Source organism: Panthera leo, chromosome B2 (assembly GCF_018350215.1).
Source record: "Panthera leo isolate Ple1 chromosome B2, P.leo_Ple1_pat1.1, whole genome shotgun sequence".
Lineage (NCBI taxonomy): Eukaryota > Metazoa > Chordata > Mammalia > Carnivora > Felidae > Panthera > Panthera leo.
The window spans coordinates 39738914-39758203 of record NC_056683.1 but is presented as its reverse complement, the minus strand read 5'-3'; the positions used below and the strand labels follow the sequence as shown (position 1 = coordinate 39758203).

The 19290-nt window shown below is 57.0% G+C and overlaps 2 protein-coding genes across 4 annotated transcripts; one reads left to right on the top strand and one right to left on the bottom strand.

Annotated features, from left to right (window-relative positions):
- Nucleotides 1–51: 51 nt before the first annotated feature.
- PRICKLE4 (prickle planar cell polarity protein 4) lies at nucleotides 52–6350 on the bottom strand. Of its 3 annotated transcripts, XM_042938726.1 has the most exons (8): nucleotides 6277–6350; nucleotides 3995–4138; nucleotides 3363–3470; nucleotides 2516–2653; nucleotides 2031–2234; nucleotides 1239–1428; nucleotides 346–731; nucleotides 52–119 (listed from the first exon to the last, which is right to left on the bottom strand). In XM_042938726.1, the coding sequence occupies exons 2-7, from the start codon at nucleotides 4124–4126 to the stop codon at nucleotides 373–375; spliced, it is 1131 nt and encodes a 376-aa protein (XP_042794660.1). In that variant the 5' UTR covers nucleotides 4127–4138; nucleotides 6277–6350; the 3' UTR covers nucleotides 52–119; nucleotides 346–372. The 3 variants fall into 3 exon arrangements, with proteins under 3 accessions (XP_042794660.1, XP_042794659.1, XP_042794661.1); XM_042938725.1 differs by having other exon boundaries at nucleotides 75–731; XM_042938727.1 differs by lacking the exon at nucleotides 3363–3470 and having other exon boundaries at nucleotides 75–731.
- A 1798-nt stretch (nucleotides 6351–8148) lies between these two features.
- FRS3 (fibroblast growth factor receptor substrate 3) lies at nucleotides 8149–16798 on the top strand. Its single transcript, XM_042938724.1, is given in 8 exon segments — nucleotides 8149–8753; nucleotides 8847–8990; nucleotides 10281–10369; nucleotides 11453–11639; nucleotides 14119–14280; nucleotides 15140–15297; nucleotides 15574–16243; nucleotides 16246–16798. Coding segments are annotated over 6 exon segments (1485 nt in total). The 5' UTR covers nucleotides 8149–8753; nucleotides 8847–8990; nucleotides 10281–10303; the 3' UTR covers nucleotides 16488–16798.
- Nucleotides 16799–19290: the final 2492 nt, after the last annotated feature.

Below are 19290 nucleotides of genomic sequence, written 5' to 3'. Positions count from 1 at the left end.
CGCGTCCCGCCTCTGGCTCCCTCTTGGCCTTCAGCTGGCCAACCTGTCACTGCCACACGTGGTCTCTGAATGGTCACTTCATTGGCTCAGGAAGATGATGAGGATGGGGCTGTCCCAGCCTGCGGGGGTGGGGATAGGGGTTAGCTCAGCAGGCGATGCGTAGCTTTGGGGGGTGGGGTTCCCCAAGAAAGTCTCCATCAGAAGTCATAGAATACGCAGGCTTAAGAGGGAGCACTCCAAGTTTGTGGTCTCGCCGCCTCTCCCAGGCGTGCCCTTGACTGCGTTCAGTCTAGGATTTTTATAGGGGGAGGAGAGCCTCGTTCTCCCACCTCACAGATCACACACCCCCTCCCCCGTCTCCGGGCTGCGACACTAGCAAATGGTGCAGTGCTTCCTGGAGGTGTCGCTGTCCCCAGCTTGGAGGCTTCTGGGGGTCTTCCAGGGCCCGGGAAGACGCTGGCCTAAGAAAAAGCCTTCGGGTTCCGAGTCAGAAGAAGAGGAGCAGGTGGGGCAGGCATCGAGGGGTGTCTCCAGGCGGCCCTGCTCCCGCCCTGTGGGTGCCTCCACCTTGTCCCCCGTTCGACGCTGCTGTCTTGGACTGGATCCAAGCAGCTCCCTCTGGGTTTCCAGACTGGAGCGGGGGGCAGAGGCGAGAAGGGCAGCTCGGGAGACCGTAGCGGCATCCAGCGGGGTGCGGTCCCTTTCTTCAACTCTGTCAACACCCTCCTCCCCTGTTCCGGGCCGAGTCAGAAACGCCCATCTCAGAGTCCCGACTCTCCAGCTCCGGGATCAGAGAGGAGCGGGCCCAAGAAGCCAGTCCCCGTTGGGGCCCGGCCCCCCCGCCCCGCCCCTGAGCCGTGCGCGCCGCCGCCGCGGACACGACTTCTCTACCGGGCTCCCCCGCCCCGCCCCTCCCCGCCGCCGCCCACCAGAGGGCGACCGCGTCCCCAGTCCGGGAGTGAGTCCCGCGCCGCAGCCCCAACGGTGGCGCGGGGTGGGTTCGGGAGGCCCTTGGAGCGCTCCGGCCAGGGACGCGCGGTGAGAGCTGCGGGCCCCGAGGCTCGGGTCGGGGCGGGGGGTGCGGTGGGGGGGACGGGGGCGCTGCTGGAGGGACGGGACGGCGTGGGACCGGGGCGAGGGTCCCAGTCCGGGAGAATCCCCTCCTCAGCCCAGCCCAAGCCGCTGCCCCCTTCCCCTTTGATCTGCACTTTCTCCTCCCTTACCGGGGGACGCCCTACCTTCCACTGTCTGGGCCCGGCTCGAGCCGGAAACCGAATAGCGACTCTCAAAACAGCTGGGGCAGCAGGGGCCGCCCCCCGGCAGGGCATAAAGTCCCCCGCCCAAGGGCCCCGCGCAGTCCTGACAGCAGAAGTGGTTCTCGTGCCAGCGCCGTCCCTCCGCCTCGGTGCAGCGCCGGGAGAAGATCAGCTGGGAGAGGGAGGGAGAGCAGTTCATTCATTCATTCATTCATCCACTCGCTCATTCATTCACCCGATAACCACGCCTTATACCCAGTTAACGCTAAAGCACGTCGTCTACAGACATCCCATCTGATCTACTCCACCACTCTCGGATGCAGGGAGGGCTGATTGGCCTAGCCAGGATCCCGCTAGCAGGTGGCACAGCCTGAAGAAGTGCGACCCTGGTCGCTTGGACTCCCAACCCAGGGTTCCACTCTGCCTCGTATACTGACAGTATGGCAGTTCCTCGCCTGATCAGGCACAGCACTGGGCACCAGGAAAGCTGAGATGAACGTCTGTCCGACACTCCCTGCTCCGGAGAAATTCTTAGTCCACGAAAACCTGGGGGACTCTGCTTGCGGTCGGGGAGGGTACAAGACAAGTCCCCATGCCCAAAGCTCAAGCGAGAACACAGGGAACACAGAAGTCCCAGGCTGGTTCTGAGTTCTCCATTCCTGGGTGCTGGAAGAGGTGTCCCCTTACATCCTGCCACGTTGGACCCTAGGCAACCCTCCCAGTTCTCCCCCAGGTCCCCCCTTCCCCCCCCCCCCCCGCCTTCGGGGGCTGTACCTGGTCACAAGCCGGGCAGCGCGGCCGCAGCAGCTCTGCGTGATGGCGGCCGCAGTAAAGACTCCCGTCGTGGTAGAAGTAGATGAGGTTTATCAGGGCCTGGCCGCAGGCCTGGCAGGCAAAGCAAGCCCGGTGCCAGTAGAGCTGCTCCCCTGCCCGGGCTGCGAACACTCCGGACTCCCCTGGCCTCAGCTGCTCCCTGCACTGCCGGGCGCGGATGCTCAGCTGCTCAGAGGCCGCATCATGCTCCTAGCTTCCCTCCTGGCGCTTCCATCCCACCCCCCACCGAACTGTTCTCCCCCCACCCCTGGCAAGCCCACCTCCACTGCAGGTGCCACTGGAGAACCCCTAAACTTGGCTTCTCTTTTTCCTCAAGTTTTCCAAGCTGTCCATCCCCAACCCCCCTTTTCCCAACCGAGTCCCTAGAGCTAGCCCCTTCTGCAGAAGTGAGAGAGCAAAGGGGAATGGGGGGGGGCACTACATACCTTCTCGCAGGTGTGTTCTGGCAGCTCGGGAGGTACCAGGAGGGCCACCCCCTGTCCCAGGGCTTCCCGCCTCCTCTGAGCACAGAAGAGCCGCAGCTCTGCCAGCTCATCCTCCCCAAGGGCCAGGCAGTAGCGCTCCTGCAAAAACAGGCCTCCACTGTGAGTGGGAGAGCCCCCAGCAGGCAAGACTGAAGTTCGATTGGAGAGAGAAGGCTTAGCCGCTGGGTCAGAGGAAGGTTGTAGAACCTCCGGGAGGCGCAGAAGATAACAGCACAGAAGGGCATTGAGAAGGAGAGGGAAAGAGGGAAGAGAGTTGGAAATAAGTCTACATCAGTCTCACTTTCCCCCAGGAATGGCCACCACTCAGGTCCTGACAGCCCACAGCACTGACCCCTGTCACCACATATTTAGATCCTTGCCCCACAGTGAGCTGTAGCTCACTATCGCTTTCTGTTGTGTTTTTCCAATGTATTCCACATTCTCCTGTCTTGCCTCCGCAAGTGAACTGTAAGCCTTTAGTCTGGGCGCACACAGGGCCTTAATAAATACTTAACCATACTTTCTACATTTGTACATTCCATTATCGGTTTCAAACGTCGTTCATGTCCATTTTCTCATTTGCTCCTCAACTAAGCATCGTAAGCAGAGGGGATGCTATCTCCCCTCCTCCCCGCCCCCCCCCCCCCCAACCGTGTGGACTTGGAAACTAGGGCTGGGGCCGGAGCGGGGTGGCTTCTTCAATTACTAGCGTAGCTAGGCCCTAGATCCGTGTCCTCTGGCTTCTGGACCCACAGTAAATAAAGAGAGGGAGGTGAGAAAGAGGGATGCTGGGGAGAGGGAGACCCACGTCGCTGTCCTGTGGAGGCAGCTGCTGCAGGAGGATCCGAAGCCCAGGCTGGTTGGGGGCCCAGTTGGTGTCCAAGCCAGGAAGCCCCAAGCTCAGAACTTCAGGGTCCTGAGGAGATGTGGCAGGAGAGGGGTGGTTGGGTTTGCCTTCTTCTTGCCTCCTCTCCTTACTGCCACCCCTTCTCCAATCTGGAACAACTTCCAAGCACCCCCTCCTTCAAGATCAAGACAAGGACAGGTGGTCCGCTCCTGCATTTGTGCTCTGATGGAGGCAGGTTGGGGAGGCCCCGCTCCCCCCCAGATGGTATCCTTTCTTATGCTGTAAGTCACCCCTTTTACTCCTTAGGGCCAAAGCCTAGAGTGTGCCCGGACAGCACAGACCCCCTGGAGGAAGTAATGTGTATTCATGTGAAGAAGTTCACATGTATTCATGTGAAGAATGTGAAGGTGGTGGACCCCTATATCCTGACGCAAGGGGGCTGTAGAGACAGGGATTATTCTTGCAAAGAGAAGAGGGCCATAGGAGGTTGGGCAGAAAGGCTAACATTCTTCCAGGTGGTGGAAAGGGGAGGAGGTCAGTCTGTAGGATGGAGAGCATGTTGGGGCCAGAGGGAAGGGCAGGGCTCCTACTACCTGCTCAGAAGTTTCCTCAGGATCCTCCTTGGGCAAGTGGCCTGGGTCAGTGTCTGAGTCGGCTGGCGGACCTGGCTCCCAAGGGGTGAGGCTCTCCCCTTGGTGGGGCCAGCCAGAGTTCAGCACTGACATTGGTGACAAAGTCTGCCCAGAAAACAAGAACACTTCCCATTAATCAGGCCCTTACAACATGCCAGGCAGTGCTAAGTGCTTTGTAGGCATTGTCTCCTTCAGTCCTCCCAATCACCAAGTGAGGTGGGTGGTCTTCTTGACCCCATTTTGCAGATGGCCAAACTGAGGGTCAGAGAGGATAAATGCCGGAGGTCACACAGCTACTAAGTGGCAGAGCCACATCTTGGAAGCCAGGCCTTCTGGTTCCAGAATTTTTTTTTTTAATTTTTTTTTAACGTTTATTTATTTTTGAGACAGGGAGAGACAGCATGAACGGGGAAGGGTCAGAGAGAGAGGGAGACACAGAATCTGAAACAGGCTCCAGGCTCTGAGCCGTCAGCACAGAGCCCGATGCGGGGCTCGAACTCACGGACCGTGAGATCGTGACCTGAGCCGAAGTCGGCCGCTTAACCGACTGAGCCACCCAGGCGCCCCATGGCTCCAGAATTTCTAAAGCTCAAACTCTGGGGTCTCCCAAGACCCAGACATAGGAAAGAGGAGGCCCATCGTGGAAAGAGAGGGTATTCTGCCTTTCTAGAGAGCCCCGCCTCCCCAGCCTCAACTCCCACCCTTCCTGACAGTGCACTGAACACCCCAGTGAGCCTGCTTCCTCCGCACTCCCAACACAGGCCCTCCTTTTCCAGCTGTAGGCTCAGGGCAGGTAAAAGGACCACTTCACCAGGAACCCCTTCCCAGCCCCTCCACTCCGTACAAGCTCTCCCTTCCCTGAGCTCCAGAAGTAAGTACATTCCGCACCCTGAGAGATTTAGTACCTAATGTTTCTCTTTGTGCCCTGTGCCCCTCTCAGTTCCTCATCTAGTCTATAAGCCCGAGGACAAAAGAAAATATTGTGCTTGTGGATTCTACCTAGAGCAGCAATTTCCAGTTTCATCGGATAATTCTAAATACATCTCTTCAGCCCTCCTCTGGGCCAGACCTAGCAGGACCACAGTATCTTGAGGGGTGGGGGTGACTACTGAAGTAGAAAAGGAATGGGCCATGCCCTCAAGGAGCTCATCGCCCAGTGGGTAAGACAGAGATGAGACCAGGGAGAATGAAGCCAGAGCTCTGGGCAGGTATGTACAATACCCCCCGAAGAAAAATAACCAGAGCAACTTTTCTATGACGTTTACTCTGTGCAAGGGACTATATTAGCGTTTTACATAATATTATGCATCCTCATAACAATCCTATCAGGTAGTTTCTGTTACCCCATTTTCCAGTTGAAACAAAGAAACAAACTGAGGTTAACCTACCTAAGGTCACATTAGAAAACTAAGGGATATTCTAGGAAGAGGCTGCTTTGGAGACCTGGGATGGATTCTGACTGCAGCTGGGCACAGGAGGGCCTCACCAAATCTCTGTCCTCTTTATAAGACCCAGCTTTGGGGTTGGGAACAAAATTTGGACTATAACAGTTATATTGCTTCCCAGCTCTGCAAGGCACCCCCCAGCCCCCTTCAGAAGTCCTGCGCCACCCAGCCCTGCTTCCACACCCATCTGCTTCCTTCCTGTTCTGTCCCTCTGGTCCTGTTTCCTGTGGAAAACAGCCAGTATGGGCTGTTCATACTCAGGGCTAAGAGTAGCCACTAACTCTAACACCAATGCCCCTGCCCCAGGCAGCAAGAGGCCCTTGGGGGAGGGTGCGAACAGGACAGGGGCCATCTGGGATCTCAGAGTGGATTGGGACCCTGTTTTCCGGGTTATAGTATGAAATTGCCCCCCACAGAAACAACACTCAGAAATCAGCCTTCACCCCTCACCCTCCCATACTCCCACCTCCACTCAGCACTGGACCCCGTCTTACTAACATGCTGGATTCCTTCAAGAATTCTCGTCCCCTCCTTGGATAAGGGCTGAAACCCCTCTCCCGCCCCTGCGCAGGTGCAACCCGGATCAAGGGCAGAGCCTGAGCGGCCCCTAGGGACTGGGGAGGTAAAAGGATGGGAAGGTTTTCCGCGGACAATGGAGGGAGAAGTGTCCGATCCCGCCAAGAGTCTTCTCGATAGATCCCCAAAGTTTTTTCTTGGACTTCCCCAGGAGTCAGTTGGGGTCCCCAGTCTGGCTGTTGGGAGTTTAGGGGAAGGAATGGGACTCTGCTGGGGTCTCACCCTCGCTGCGCGCCGGTGTCCGGGCCGTTCTTGACAGACCCCGTCGTCGGGCCTCCACCTAGTCCCCACCCCGAGGCCTCAGCGCCTGCCCCTGCCCACCCCGGGAGTGCAGCCCTTCCTCCCCCCCCGCCCCCCGCAGTCCCTGCCCGCCCCTCGGGGACTGGTAGAGCCAGTGGCTCGGGAGGGGCCTGGTGCTGCAGCCAGAAGGAAAGCATTTGGGGAATCTCAGGGTGGAAATTGTGCAGGCTCCACTGCCCCTCTCCCCACTCCCAGGTGTTTAGCGCCGGCACCGCGCCCCCGCGGGCACTGGGCCGACACTAGGGTGCCGTCGTTTTGCCGGGTCTTCTCTCAGTCGCTCCCGGAACACAAAGTCTCTCGGAGCCAGCATGTCCCCGCCCCCCCCCCGCCCCTCCCTCGGGTCTCCTAGCTCCGCCCCTCTCTGGCTGTTCTCACTCCCACCCAGTTGCCTTTCCCGGTCCCCAGCCCCTTTTAGGGATCCTTTGCCTTGCGCTTCTCCCTTCCGACCCTTCAGACCTTTCCCCCATCTTTTTTGTCTCTCCCCTACCCGGGTTCCTTTTCTGATCCCGGGAATGGAAACCTCTGGTTCCACCTCTGTTTCCCTCCTCAGCCCCGCCCCTTGCCCCGTCCCCGCCCAGGTTCCGCCCTGCCCCCGCGGGGCTAGCTTCGCTGCTGGCCCGGAGCGCCCTCTGGCGTGTGCGCATGCTCCCTGCTCCTGACTGCAAAGTCCTCCAAAGGGACCTTCTAGGCTGCGCGCCTGTCGCCCCCGATCGGGTCCGCCCGCCCGCAGCGTCTCGTTGGTGCTGCCGGTGACCTCCGACCCCGCGACCGCGGGGCGGGGCAGGGAGGCCTTAGCTCCGGGCGGGCGGCGGCAGCTGCAGCGGGACCCGGGAGCGGGGCCCGGCGCCGCCCGGGCCGCGGGGCGATGTGAGTCGGGGCGCGGCGGGGCGGGGACGAGGCGGTTCCACCGAGGCCGCACCGCGCCGCGCCGCAGTCTCCGCTCCCTCCAGAGGAAGCCCAGGGCGGGCGGGCGGTGGAATCCCGGGGCTGGGGGCGGGGATCCAGGGACTGCGCGCGGCCCCGACCTCCCCCATTGCTTCCCAGTGTCTGTAGAAATTCCTCTGACAACCTCGCAACCTACATCTGTCGCTCACGCCCCAGAACCACCCCACCCCCACTCACCTCCGGACACACCTTCGCTAGTCCTGGAGCCCTCAGAACCCCCTCACTCTTGCGAATTCTGTTACGCCCGCAGAGCCACCATTCTCCGGGATGCCCCCGAATGCTTCCAGAGCTCTGTGGCTCCTCTGATCCTGCATACGCCCCATTCTCCTTGCACCATGCTCAAATGCAAAAAAACTTGCCCACGTTTCTCTGAGCCCTCTTACATATTTTGAGTCCCCATAATCCCTGACACTCCGCATCTCCAATCCATACGTATCCCAGACCTGAGCCCCCTCTTCCTGTCTCAGCCAACGTAACCCCCTTCAGTGAAGTGTCATGATATGTCCTGATACCTTAAAGACAAATGAAGGGGACAGAAAAAGATGCAACACCCTCCCCCATCTTGCACCCTGTAGTTCTTGGTTTCACCCTCAGACTCCTTTTTGATGGCTCAAGCCTCGGTATTTTCCCAGCTGCCGGTCTTTAGGCTGTGTACATCTCCCTGAGCCTGCTTCCTTCTTCCAGAGAATAAGCCAGACCAGGGGGTGGGGGTCCTTTTATCTGGGAAGTTGTCTGAGGAAGCAGAGCCCAAGGGGCCCTGGGAAAACATACTGCTTCTGGAAAGCAGGAGGGTGGGATTTCAAGGATCTCCAAGGTCCTGGCTTGTCAACTTGTCCACCTGGGGCTCCGATCTCTGAAATTTTGATTTATTGTTAGCATATATGTTAAAAATTTTAAGCCTTTCAGAACTTGGAGAACAGAAAATCTATCAGGTTTCCAAATGTGAGATTGAGGGAGCTTGTTCTGGAAGAGGCAAATGTCCATTTTAGTGACGTTTTTCCTATGCACTTCTAGAAGTTATTTCAGTGAGAAACTCTGCAGGTTACAGATGTTTCCCTTGAAAACTAAGGCCTTGAGGTGGGAGGTGGGAGGTGGGAGGTCGACTTGCCAGAGTCTCCCAGATGCTTAATGGCAACAAAACAGACTAGAAGGTTGGTTTTCTGAATCTTAAGCCAGCGTTCTTTCCCATACATCATAGTGTCCTTTTGAGAAAGCTCTCTGTAAAGTTCCCCACAAAGGTAAAGTGGTGGTTTTGGTGTTGGTTGTAACAGGATTCAGATGGGGTCGGGGTCTAGAGGTAATTTAAAAGGTTGCCTCAAACTCAAACTCATTGCTGCTGTGGGAATCACTCCCTCTCAGCGCCTGTGGGGCTTGGAATTGGTGGCCCCTTTGCCCTTGATCTCACTTTCTTCTTTGTGTTTCTGTCCCCTTAGGACCTGGAACAGATAATCCAGGTGGGATGGACTGACAGCAAGTGAGTTTCATTAACAACTGGGGGCGAGGATGAAAGGTTTCCACTAACCTGTGGTCTCTGTCTCCTGTGCTAGGTGAGCCCCAGGTGTGTCCCAGAGGGATCCAGGTGACTTCTCTGCAGACTACCTGCCATGACGCCCCACCAAGAACAGGGGGAATAAAGTGGGGGTCCTTCCCCATGCCCCTCCCATGGTCAGCTCCCCAATGGCCTGGGTGAGGTGAGAGCTGTTTATAGGAGCCACTTTTCTGGAGTTTTCCAAGTTGGGAGGAATGGGGGATATAGGTCAGGACTGTTCAAGGCTCTACACGTTCAGTGGGAGTTCTAGAAGGATATCTAATCCTACAGGTTCATTTCTTGTATCGAGTTGCAACCCATTCTGGTTGGGATCGTTCTGTGCATTTGCTTGCTCCCATAGGTCTTTCAAGCTTGGTGGTGTCCTCTTCATTCTAGACAGAGGCCCAACCATTGTGACATATACTCCAAGTGCCATAATCCTGGAGGGAAAAGCCAGATAGTAAGTCCTCTGGTCTCCCCTTTAGATGAAGGAGAGAAAACCCAGCATTTATTTTTTCCATGAAGAAATAGCTAATCGAGGTTATAAAAATTGTGCCCTGTTTTAAGTTCAGTCTTCTTACTGTATCTTTTGGCCATAATGTAATACCTCATGGAAGAGAACATCAAAAAGATAAATTTGAAGTAGATGTTGGGATGGTAGTGAGGGAAAAAAAGAGAATTTGGGAGATGTGGGAAGGGTGAGGTGGAAAAGAAGACCAAAAAAAAAAAAAAAGAAAGGTCCAGGCTAAAGTGTCGGGGACTGCCCAGTTACAGTTTGTTTGCTAAATCTGAATGGGGGCCCCAAACTAGCACCCACCTCCCCCTGAAGCAAATCACTTCTTCTAGTTCCCTGCTTGTATCCATTCCCTTCTTTTCCTGCAGCCCAGGCTTCCCTTCGCTTTCATTACATCTGTCAAAATCCTACTCACTTCTCAAGGTCACGGTCAGATGGTACCTCTGAGAAGCTCTCTTCCATCCCTCTGTCAGAATTAATCTTTAACACATCCTCACTTGAATTAATGTTTATCCAGTGCATGCCTGGCCCTGGATTGAGAGTGTGAATTTCTTAAAAAAAGTTTTTTTTCCAATGTTTATTTATTTTTGAGAGAGAAAGAGAGAGAGAGACAGAGACAGAGAGACAGAGTGTGAGTGGGGGAGGGACAGAGAAAGAGAGACACAGAATCTGAAGCAGGCTGCAGGCTCTGAGCTGGCCGCACAGAGCCCGACGTGGGGCCCGAACTCACAAACTGTGAGATCATGACCTGAGCTGAAGTCGGACGCCCAACCAACTGAGCTACCCAGGCGTCCCGAGAATGTGAATTTCTTCGAGGAGGGACAGTGTCCCACTGTGCCCAAGAGTAGGTGATCACAACGAGGTCGTTCTGCCAGAGTCCCCAGAGTGAGGCTTTTTGGAGCTGACCTCGATGACCTTATCCCTTATGTTTTTCCCTAGGGCGGACTGGCTGCTCTGACACCATGGGGAGCTGCTGCAGCTGCCTGAACAGAGACAGCGTCCCAGACAACCACCCTACCAAGTTCAAGGTACCCACCGCCCCCTCCTCTCCTGAGCTCTCCCAGCATGGCCTCCTGGGCTCGGGCCAACCTGTTGAGTTGCCTCTGCCTCCCTAGAGAAGGTGAAGGGACAGGCTGAGGTTGTGGCTCACTAAGATGTCTCAGAGCTGCTGAAGTGGCCTGGGGAGCGGGGCCCAGGCTGCTGCCAGTGCTGTGGTTCTCCTACGCCATTACTAACCACAAAGAATGAAGAAATACTGTGATGAAAAATCATGCTTTTAGAACATTCATTCCTGCCAGTTTATATTTGTAGCTTTACATATATATGTATGTATGTGTGTATATATGCATATATGTACGTATGTATATGTGTGTACGCGTGTTTATATAAATGTGTACACACACATACACGTATGGTGGTTTTTTTGGAGAAAACAACAAAAGTCTCCATTAATGGGTTAATATACATAAAGTATTTAAAGCAGTGCATAACACCTGGAAGCCCAATATTAGTGTTTGCTGTTTACTTTGGGAAGGTAAGGCCGGGCCCAGTGGACCTGTGCACCCCTGGCCACCTGCCACCTCTCACCTCCCTGTAGGGGGAGCCCCCTCCCCGCACTCAGCTTGTGAGGCACAGGTTTCTCCTGCTCACCAGAAGAGGGAGCCCTTAGCAAGGGCCTGGAGTTGGGGAGGGGGTGGAGAAGGTCTGTGTTCTGTCCTGGGCTTGACTCTCCCCCCTGGGGTCTTAAGATTTTGAACTTATAATCGAACCCCTTCCTCCATTAGCATCTGGTCCTTGGATACAGCGGTGGACCATCCGAGGTTATCTAACCTTGGCCGTCAAACCATCTGACCTTGGAGGTCAGCTAACCACCCCTGCCTCACTGCCCAGATGACAAAGCAGAGGCCTAGAGAGCTGCTGTGGGTCCTTGGCACTGCTTCATCCGCTTAGTCACCCAACGATCATTTGGCATCTCCGGGGAGTCTGGTAGAAGCAGGCGAGCCCCCTGACCCCCCAGCCCTAGCCCTGCATTGGCCTGCCTCCCAATGGCTCTGGGACCCCTACATACTTGATGGGCTCACTCAATGACCCTTCTGTTCCCTGCCCCTCAGGTGACGAATGTGGATGACGAGGGGGTGGAGCTGGGCTCCGGAATCATGGAGCTAACACAGAGCGAGCTGGTGCTGCACCTGCATCGGCGCGAGGCCGTCCGCTGGCCCTACCTCTGCCTGCGGCGTTATGGCTATGACTCCAACCTCTTCTCCTTTGAGAGTGGCCGCCGGTGTCAGACGGGCCAGGGTGAGTACCGCCCCTGGGATAGGGGCGAGGGGCTGGGGCCGGAGGTCATAACTCAGGGGACCATGGGGAAGCCTGTTGGCTTGGCAGGTGTTGCCCAGAGAAGGGAAGGTTGATGGCCAAGAGCACACAACATGTTAATATGGAACTAAGTGGACTCCCAGGCCGGTGCTCCTTCTCTTTGGTCACTGCGGCCCCAGCCTGGGACCTTCTGTGGGGGCATTTGTTGCACAGCCCATGAGAAAGAGCCAGTGCTCCCGAGACCAGAGCCTGCCTGGGAGAGCAAGCAAGTTCTTTTCCCTCTGTGACTCCAGTTTCGAGGGACCCTTGTCCTCTACACAGGAACAGACTTTCTTGTGGGCCCCCAAGTCCTATACCCTGGAGCCATGAAGAGTGAAGGGTCAGGGTCAGGGTCAGGCTAGAGGCTCTGATTACCTTGGGCCTGCGTGGCTTGCGAATGCTAGGCTTGGGGAGGCCAGACTCTTGTGTCTCTGATATACAGAGTAACCCTGGAGAAGTTCATTCTTGTCTCCTGTCACCTGTGGGCAGCGGAGTATGATGTGTTCTCCCTTCCTCCCCTTTCTCCCTGCAGCCAGGGGTCAGAGAGTAGTGATCATTCCATGAAGTCAAGGCTAGAGCCCGCCCTGGCTCTTTGAAGGAGTAGCATGGTCTCGGCTTATCTTGTAGGACCCGGGCTTGAGCTCTGCAGAAAGAACCTAGTACGGGCTTGTGTTGGATGCAGTTGGGGTTGTGACAGCAGGGTTGCGACGAACGAGCTTGTCTGATGAGGCCACCATCACAGCAGTGAGCCTCTGACGTCCTGCTGGCTGCGAGCCTTCACCTCTACACATCTTACCCTTTGGGCGTCTGAGGTAGAGGATGTTAAAAACTGGCTGAGCAGAGAGAGGACAGGAAGGGGCTTCTCCTCCTCGTGGTATTTAAGCAGCAGTTGGGATCCCAGAGGGGTCGTTCTAGGCCCCCACACCGGGTTCTCCTAAAACTCCAGGCTTTCCCAGCCTTTTGTAGCCCCTAACATGTCTTGCCAGAAAGGTCCTTTTCCTTCCCCACCCCCCTCCCCTTGCTGTCCGTCCCATCCCTGCAAACCTCAGTTGTCCCATACCCCAGCCTGGTTGTGGTGCTCACACACACCCCAAGTAGCCTCCCCTGAGCCCTGGACCCTGCTGTTGCCAGGATGGGGTGTGTAGAATTCCAGGCTGGCCCAGCACCCCAGGGACATCTTTGGAGCCCTTGAGTCACGGGTACTCAGCCCAGGCCTGCCGTCCCTGGGACTGTGAGCTGATGCACTGGAATCTGAGGGGCCGTCAGGACAGCTGCATTGAGGAGACACAAGATGGCCTTGCCATGTGTATCCTAGAGTGAGTCTGCTCGTCCTTCCTTCCTTCCAGCACCAGAGATTAAGTTCCATGAGGCCAAGGGCCCATCCAGAGTAGACATTCCCTCTCTGGCTAGGCAGTGGCTAAGTACCCAGGGAACAGGCAACGAACAGGACAGCTCTCCTGCCCTCGTGGAGCTTGGAGGTGGTTGGACTGGAGCCGAGGCTTGGTGCCCTGGGTAGAGCTCCTTTTTCTGGGGAGTGATAGGCAGAGGGAGACAGGGGCAGCATGTGAAGTGTCATCTAACACAGTCCAGCCTCTTACCCCTTATCTGCAGGGCACAGCCCCAGTGCGTGCTTGAAATCGCAGATAGTACTGAACCCTGTATTCACCATGCATTCCCTTATACATACGTGCCCGTGATAAGGTCTCATGTATAAATGAGGCGCAGTAAGAGATGAACAACTGTTACTAGTAATAAGGCAAAGCAGTTATAACAACGTACCGTAGGAAGAGCTAGGTGAGCGTGGTCTCTCTCAACATGCCTTACGGTAGCGCGCTCACCCTTGTGACGAGGCGAGATGATAACATGCCCGCGAGGTGGGAGGAGGTGAGGGGAGTGATGCAGGCGCTGTGACCTAGTGTGAGGCTGCTACTGACATTCTGACAGTCTGTCAGAAGGAGGCTCATGTGCCTCTGGACCCTGGTTGACTGCGGGTGACGGAAACCGCAGAAAGCAAAGCCATGGATAAGGGGCAGCTGCCATCCTTTTCTGCTTTGGTGTTTACTTCTCTTCCCCTCACCCGTGTTCACACACATCCTTGTGAACACGATTTAACCGTGTTCACAAGGTATAGGTATAGGTAACCGTGTTCACCGAGTATAGGTGAGGTATTAGATCTCTAGACAGTGGTAATGGATAGTGGGGGGGGGGGGGGGAGACAGGAAGGGGCCTGGGGCCCAACTCCTCCCGGAACTCTTGGATTTTAGAGTGTGCTCAGGATGAGGAGGGCACTTCCCGTCCCCTGCAGGCCTGGGACTGGCGTTCAGGGACATTTTCCTGAGCTTTGTGCGTCCGTTCAACCTCTCTGGTCCTTTCCTACTGGTACACGGTCAGAGGGGCCTCACTTCTTCCTCTCCTTCTTCAGGGATATTCGCGTTCAAGTGCTCCCGGGCCGAGGAGATCTTCAACCTGCTTCAGGATCTGATGCAGTGCAATAGCATCAATGTGATGGAAGAGCCAGTCATCATCACCCGCAACAGCCACCCGACTGAGCTCGACCTCCCTCGGGCCCCCCAGCCTCCCAATGGTGAGGAGACCCCGTCCTTGGCACCTCAGCCTCCACATCTGTACGCACAAGCACAGGCCCAGGCAGTGCCGGTCTTGGAGGCACGAGTCAGGCAGGCAGGTGGGATGTCTGGGCGATCCATGCTTCCAGGACAGTTGCCCACCATCAGATGACTCTTGGGGATGAACAAGTCCCCGTCTGGGCCAGTCAGGTGACTCATGCTGACGCTGGGGAGTCCTGGGCCTTGTATTGACTGATGGTCTGGGAAGCAGACGGGGAGACGTTGGGTTTCCATGGAAACAGCAGTCTGGAGCTATTTTGCTTCCTTCCGTCTACTGGGTCATACCCGGCTTGGTTCAGGCATCTTTGCCCATGACTGATTTCTGGAGAGGTTCCCTCAGCTTCTACTTATTTATTCACTGAGTCCACACTGAGCCCCTGCTGCATATTCTGCTCTCCATGAACTGGCCCATGGTAGGGAGCCGGGGACGGTGCAGGGCGGGGGCGGGGGGTGGGGGGCGGTGCGCAGAAGAAATAGAAACGCGGCCCCTGATGTCTGGGAGCTTCCCTGAAGCTCACTGGCAGAGCTAGAATGAGATGAAGGGACAATGATGACAAGTGTTTCAGATAAGGCTGTAATGGGGGAAACGGGGCTCACACTGAGCTTTGAGGGAAGGGGCAGGGTTTGAACCACTGAGAGGTGAAAGATAGCAGGGGCTGCTGGTTCAGTAGAGCTAACCATCTGGGGGCCCTGGGAGCATCTCCCCTCCAGTTGGAGGACTCCCAGGACACCACACATGCAGTGGCAGGTGGTTGGCAGGTGGTTGAAGTACCTCCCCCCCCACCACTGCTGACCCGGGCTTGTCTCCTGTGTGCCCAGCTCTAGGCTACACTGTCTCCAGCTTCTCCAATGGCTTCCTTGGCTGCCCAGGGGAGGGCCCGAGATTCTCAGCACCCCGGCGCCCCTCAACGAGCAGCCTGCGACACCCCTCGCTTGGGGAAGAGTCCACTCATGCCCTCATTGCCCCTGATGAGCAGGTGAGCAAGCAGCTGCCCTGCTCCTCCCCGTCGGTCTGGGTGGGGATGGGGGACCGGGAAACAGGGCGCCTCGTAAGGATCACGGGAGGGGAGGAACGTTGATAGGGTCCCTTACTGTCCCAGAAAGGGATGCAGCTTCCCTGGGAGGTGTGGAGGACAAGGAAGAGGGGGAAACTCCAGCGCTTTTCCCCTATGCCTCTCTTATCCGGTCCCTTCTGTTCTCTCCTCCTTCCCTGCCCTCGGGCCTACCTGCTTCCCTTGGACTCTTTCCCCCAGTCCCACACCTATGTCAACACGCCAGCCGGTGAGGATGACCACCGCAGGAACCGGCATTGCCTGCAGCCCCTGCCTGAGGGCCAGGTGCCCTTCCCCCCACAGGCCCGGGGCCCTGACCCACGGGACCCCCAGGTGTTCCTGCAGCCGGGCCAGGTGAAGTTTGTGTTGGGCCCAACCCCTGCTCGGCGGCACATGATGAAGTGCCAGGGCCTCTGCCCCAGCCTGCATGACCCCCCGCCCCACAACAACAACAACGAGGGCCCTTCCGAGTGCACTGCCCAGCCCAAGTGCACCTATGAGAACGTCAGTGCGGGGCTGCGGCCAGGGGCTGGCTGGAGACTGAGCACGGAGGAGCCAGGCTGGAATGGCCTTGCCCACCGCCGGGCGGCCCTGCTGCACTATGAGAACCTGCCCTCCCTGCCCCCTGTGTGGGAGAGCCACGCCCAGCAGCTGGGGGAGGAGGCTGGGGATGACGGAGACTCCAGGGACGGGCTCACTCCCTCCTCCAATGGCTTCCCTGATGGCGAGGAGGATGAGACCCCGCTGCAGAAGCCCACCAGCACCCGGGCTGCCCTCCGTAGCCATGGCAGCTTCCCTGTGCCGCTGACCCGCCGCCGAGGCTCCCCGAGGGTCTTCAACTTCGATTTCCGCCGGCCGGGCCCTGAGCCCCCAGGCAGCTCAACTACATCCAGGTGGAGCTGAAAGGCTGGGGTGGAGACCGCCCCAAGGGGCCCCAGAACCCCTCGGTCCCCCGAGCCCCTGTGCCCACCACCCACCCTGCCCGCAGCTCAGACTCCTACGCCGTGATTGACCTCAAAAAGACCGTGGCCATGTCCAACCTGCAGAGGGCGCTGCCCCGAGACGATGGCACTGCCAGGAAAACCCGGCACAACAGCACCGACTTGCCTCTGTAGGGACTTCCTTCCTCACGCTCCGCCTCACGCTCCTGTCCCCTGAACCCACACCCCGGGTTCAAGGTTGCTTTGCAGAAGGGCATTGAGGTGGAACCAGATGCTTCCCTGCGCTGGCTGGGGTCCCCAAAGATATCAGCCACTGAGTCTCCTGGTCTCCAAGTTGGGGAGAAGAAGGGTGACCAGGCGAGGAGGGAGCTGTGACGTAAACTGTGAAGGGTTCCTGTGATGCATTTAGTGCCCTCCCGTTATGTCCATTTGTCTTGTCTGTCGTCTGTGTGTTTTCTTTAGTTGAAATTTGGAAACATTTTGTACCCGTTGATTTTATTTATCAGTTTATTTTTCTATTTATTGTTTTAAATGTAATTTAACATATTTATTATTAATATAATTATTTTTAAATTCTGGCTTGGTGAATGATGTCGCATTCTTAGGGAATCTCTTCTGGCACGGTTCTAGGTGGCAGCAGGGGAGGCCCTACAGAGGGAGGGGCTTCATTCTGGGCAATTTGGGGGTGGGTAGGGTTTTTATGACACGGCTGTGACCGTTTCTTTCTCCCCTCTGAGAAGCCCTGGCCCAGAGCCTAAAGTTGCCAGGGACGGACGTGCTGGCAAAGGAAAGCGACAGGACAGCTGGAGTCCTGGATGCACAAAGGGGATCTGGAAGGAAAACTGCCCTAATGGGAACACCCTGACCCTTCCAAGTTGGCAGGGGCGGGGGAGAGAATTTCGTGGGGATGGGGCTACACCAGGTCTAGGACCCCTCACCGAAGTCCCTTCTGCCACCAGGCAAGTCCCAGGGGAGTACTGCTCTCCTCTTAACACCTTGGCCCAGAGGTGGACCCTGGATCCCCCTTGGCACCCGCAGCATGGTTAGATCAAGGCTAGAGCCTTTAAACAGGACTTTACTAAAAGCCCAGAAATAGCAAATGTGAAAAGCAGTTGTCATGTGTAACTAATCGTACTTCCCAGAGAGCTGCTCCCCAGGAATGGACTCTTTGAGGTGCTTCTACCCTACCACAGGGGTGGGGCCCTGGCAGAGCTACCACATCTGAGCACCTGCCTGGAGCCCGGGGTCTGCACAAGCCCCTGCCTGGTTCAGTGCTGCAGGAGCTTCCTTGTCCCGAGGCTGCCTCTTCCTCCTCCTCTCACTGGCCTCCCAGGCTCCGTTTCTAGCTCAGACCCCTGAATGGTTAATCTGAAGGAGATCCAGCGTCTGCGATAAGCCACTCAGGGCCTGGGGGAGGAGTGGGAGCAGGGTTTGCCCAAGACTTAGGGACATGCCTTCTTGTCTCTGGTCACTGCTTGTGCCCCAGCTCCCTGCCCTGTGGAGCGAGCAGACCGATCCCCCTTACCAAGGAGACCGGCCAGGGTAGGGCCTGCCCAGTTCCCTCTCCTCCTGCCGTCCAGAATGGCACCGTCCAGACTTCACTTCCGGGACCGCCCTCTCCCCTGGGTGTGGATTGAATTATCTTCCAGACTTCTCTGCCCTTGGATGTCACTCTCTTGTCAGTGCAATGGGCGAATGGAGAACTGGCCACAACAGGATGTGAGAGAGTCCCTTCGCCTGGGGCCCGGCAGGGTCCAGGGGTACAGCTGGTGCTACCCCAGAGCTGACCCCAGACCCTTCCCTCTACCTTCTTCTGATCTCTGGGCCAGAGGGAGGACTGCTGAGGCCAAGTTTGTTGTGCTGTTTCCACAGTGCACTACGGGATGGCATCCTTTCCGCAGCCCCCCCCCCCCGGCCCCCCCGGGGGCTCCATCCTGCTTTCTCCATGTCCTCTCCAGTGTCCTACACTGGTCCTGCTCCTCCTTTTGGTGCCCATAGTCAGAAGTGGTGGTCACTCCCAACAGGAGAGCCAAGATAGGGGGCAGGTATCACCGTGCCAGGACAGGATGAGGGGCCCGGCCATGCCAGTGACTCACGGGTCCGTTCAGGCCCCACCGTTGTGGGGGAGCCATGCTTGAGTCAAGAGACCGGGTTCTGGTTCTGACTTGGCTGTTATCTCTGCTCTCTTTTTTATCTTATTATTCATTATTATTTTTAATGTTTTAGAGAGAGACAGACTGCAAGCGGGGGAGGGGCAGAGAGCGAGGGAGACACAGAATCCGAAGCAGGCTCCAGGCTCTGAGCTGTCAGCACCGAGCCCGACGCGGGGCTCCAACCCACAAACCGTGAGATCGTGGCCCGAGCCGAAGTCAGATGCTTAAACGGACTGAACCACCCAGTGGCCCCTATTATCTCTGCTCTCTTGAGCAACTGGTTGCCCCCGGTGGGTCTCAGTTTTTGTACCTGGAAAACACAGAGCTAGTTGTGAGAAGTGGCCAATGAGATGATGACCACGACACCAGTTTGGAAAGTAGACAGAGCGGGGCCAGCTGTGTTAATAACCCAGCTGCTCCAGAGGGAAAATCTACTGGAAGTCACAGTTCTTCAGTCCCCGAGACCTCAGGGCTACTGCTGCTCCTGTGCCGAACAGGGCAAGGGACAGTTAGCTTCCTTCTCTGGGGTCACCCCAGATTAAGTCAAAATAGCCTCCAGCGTGCGTATTTGTGGAGCCTGGGGGTCCAGAAGACTCAGCCCAGGAATTGGTTCCCGGCCCATGGTGGCTGCCAGCCTTCCTGCTCCCCTCCCCAGGTCATTGCCTCTGACCCACGAGATCAGCCGCAGGAATTTTCCTCTGGCGGGTGGGTGGGGTGTGAGTGGACAGCTTTCCAGGCGGAAAGCGGAGGGTGGGAGTGAGGCCCGGGAGGCCGACCACTGCTCCCGTGTCGGAGCGTGCGCCCTGCTGATGGCGGGGCGTGGC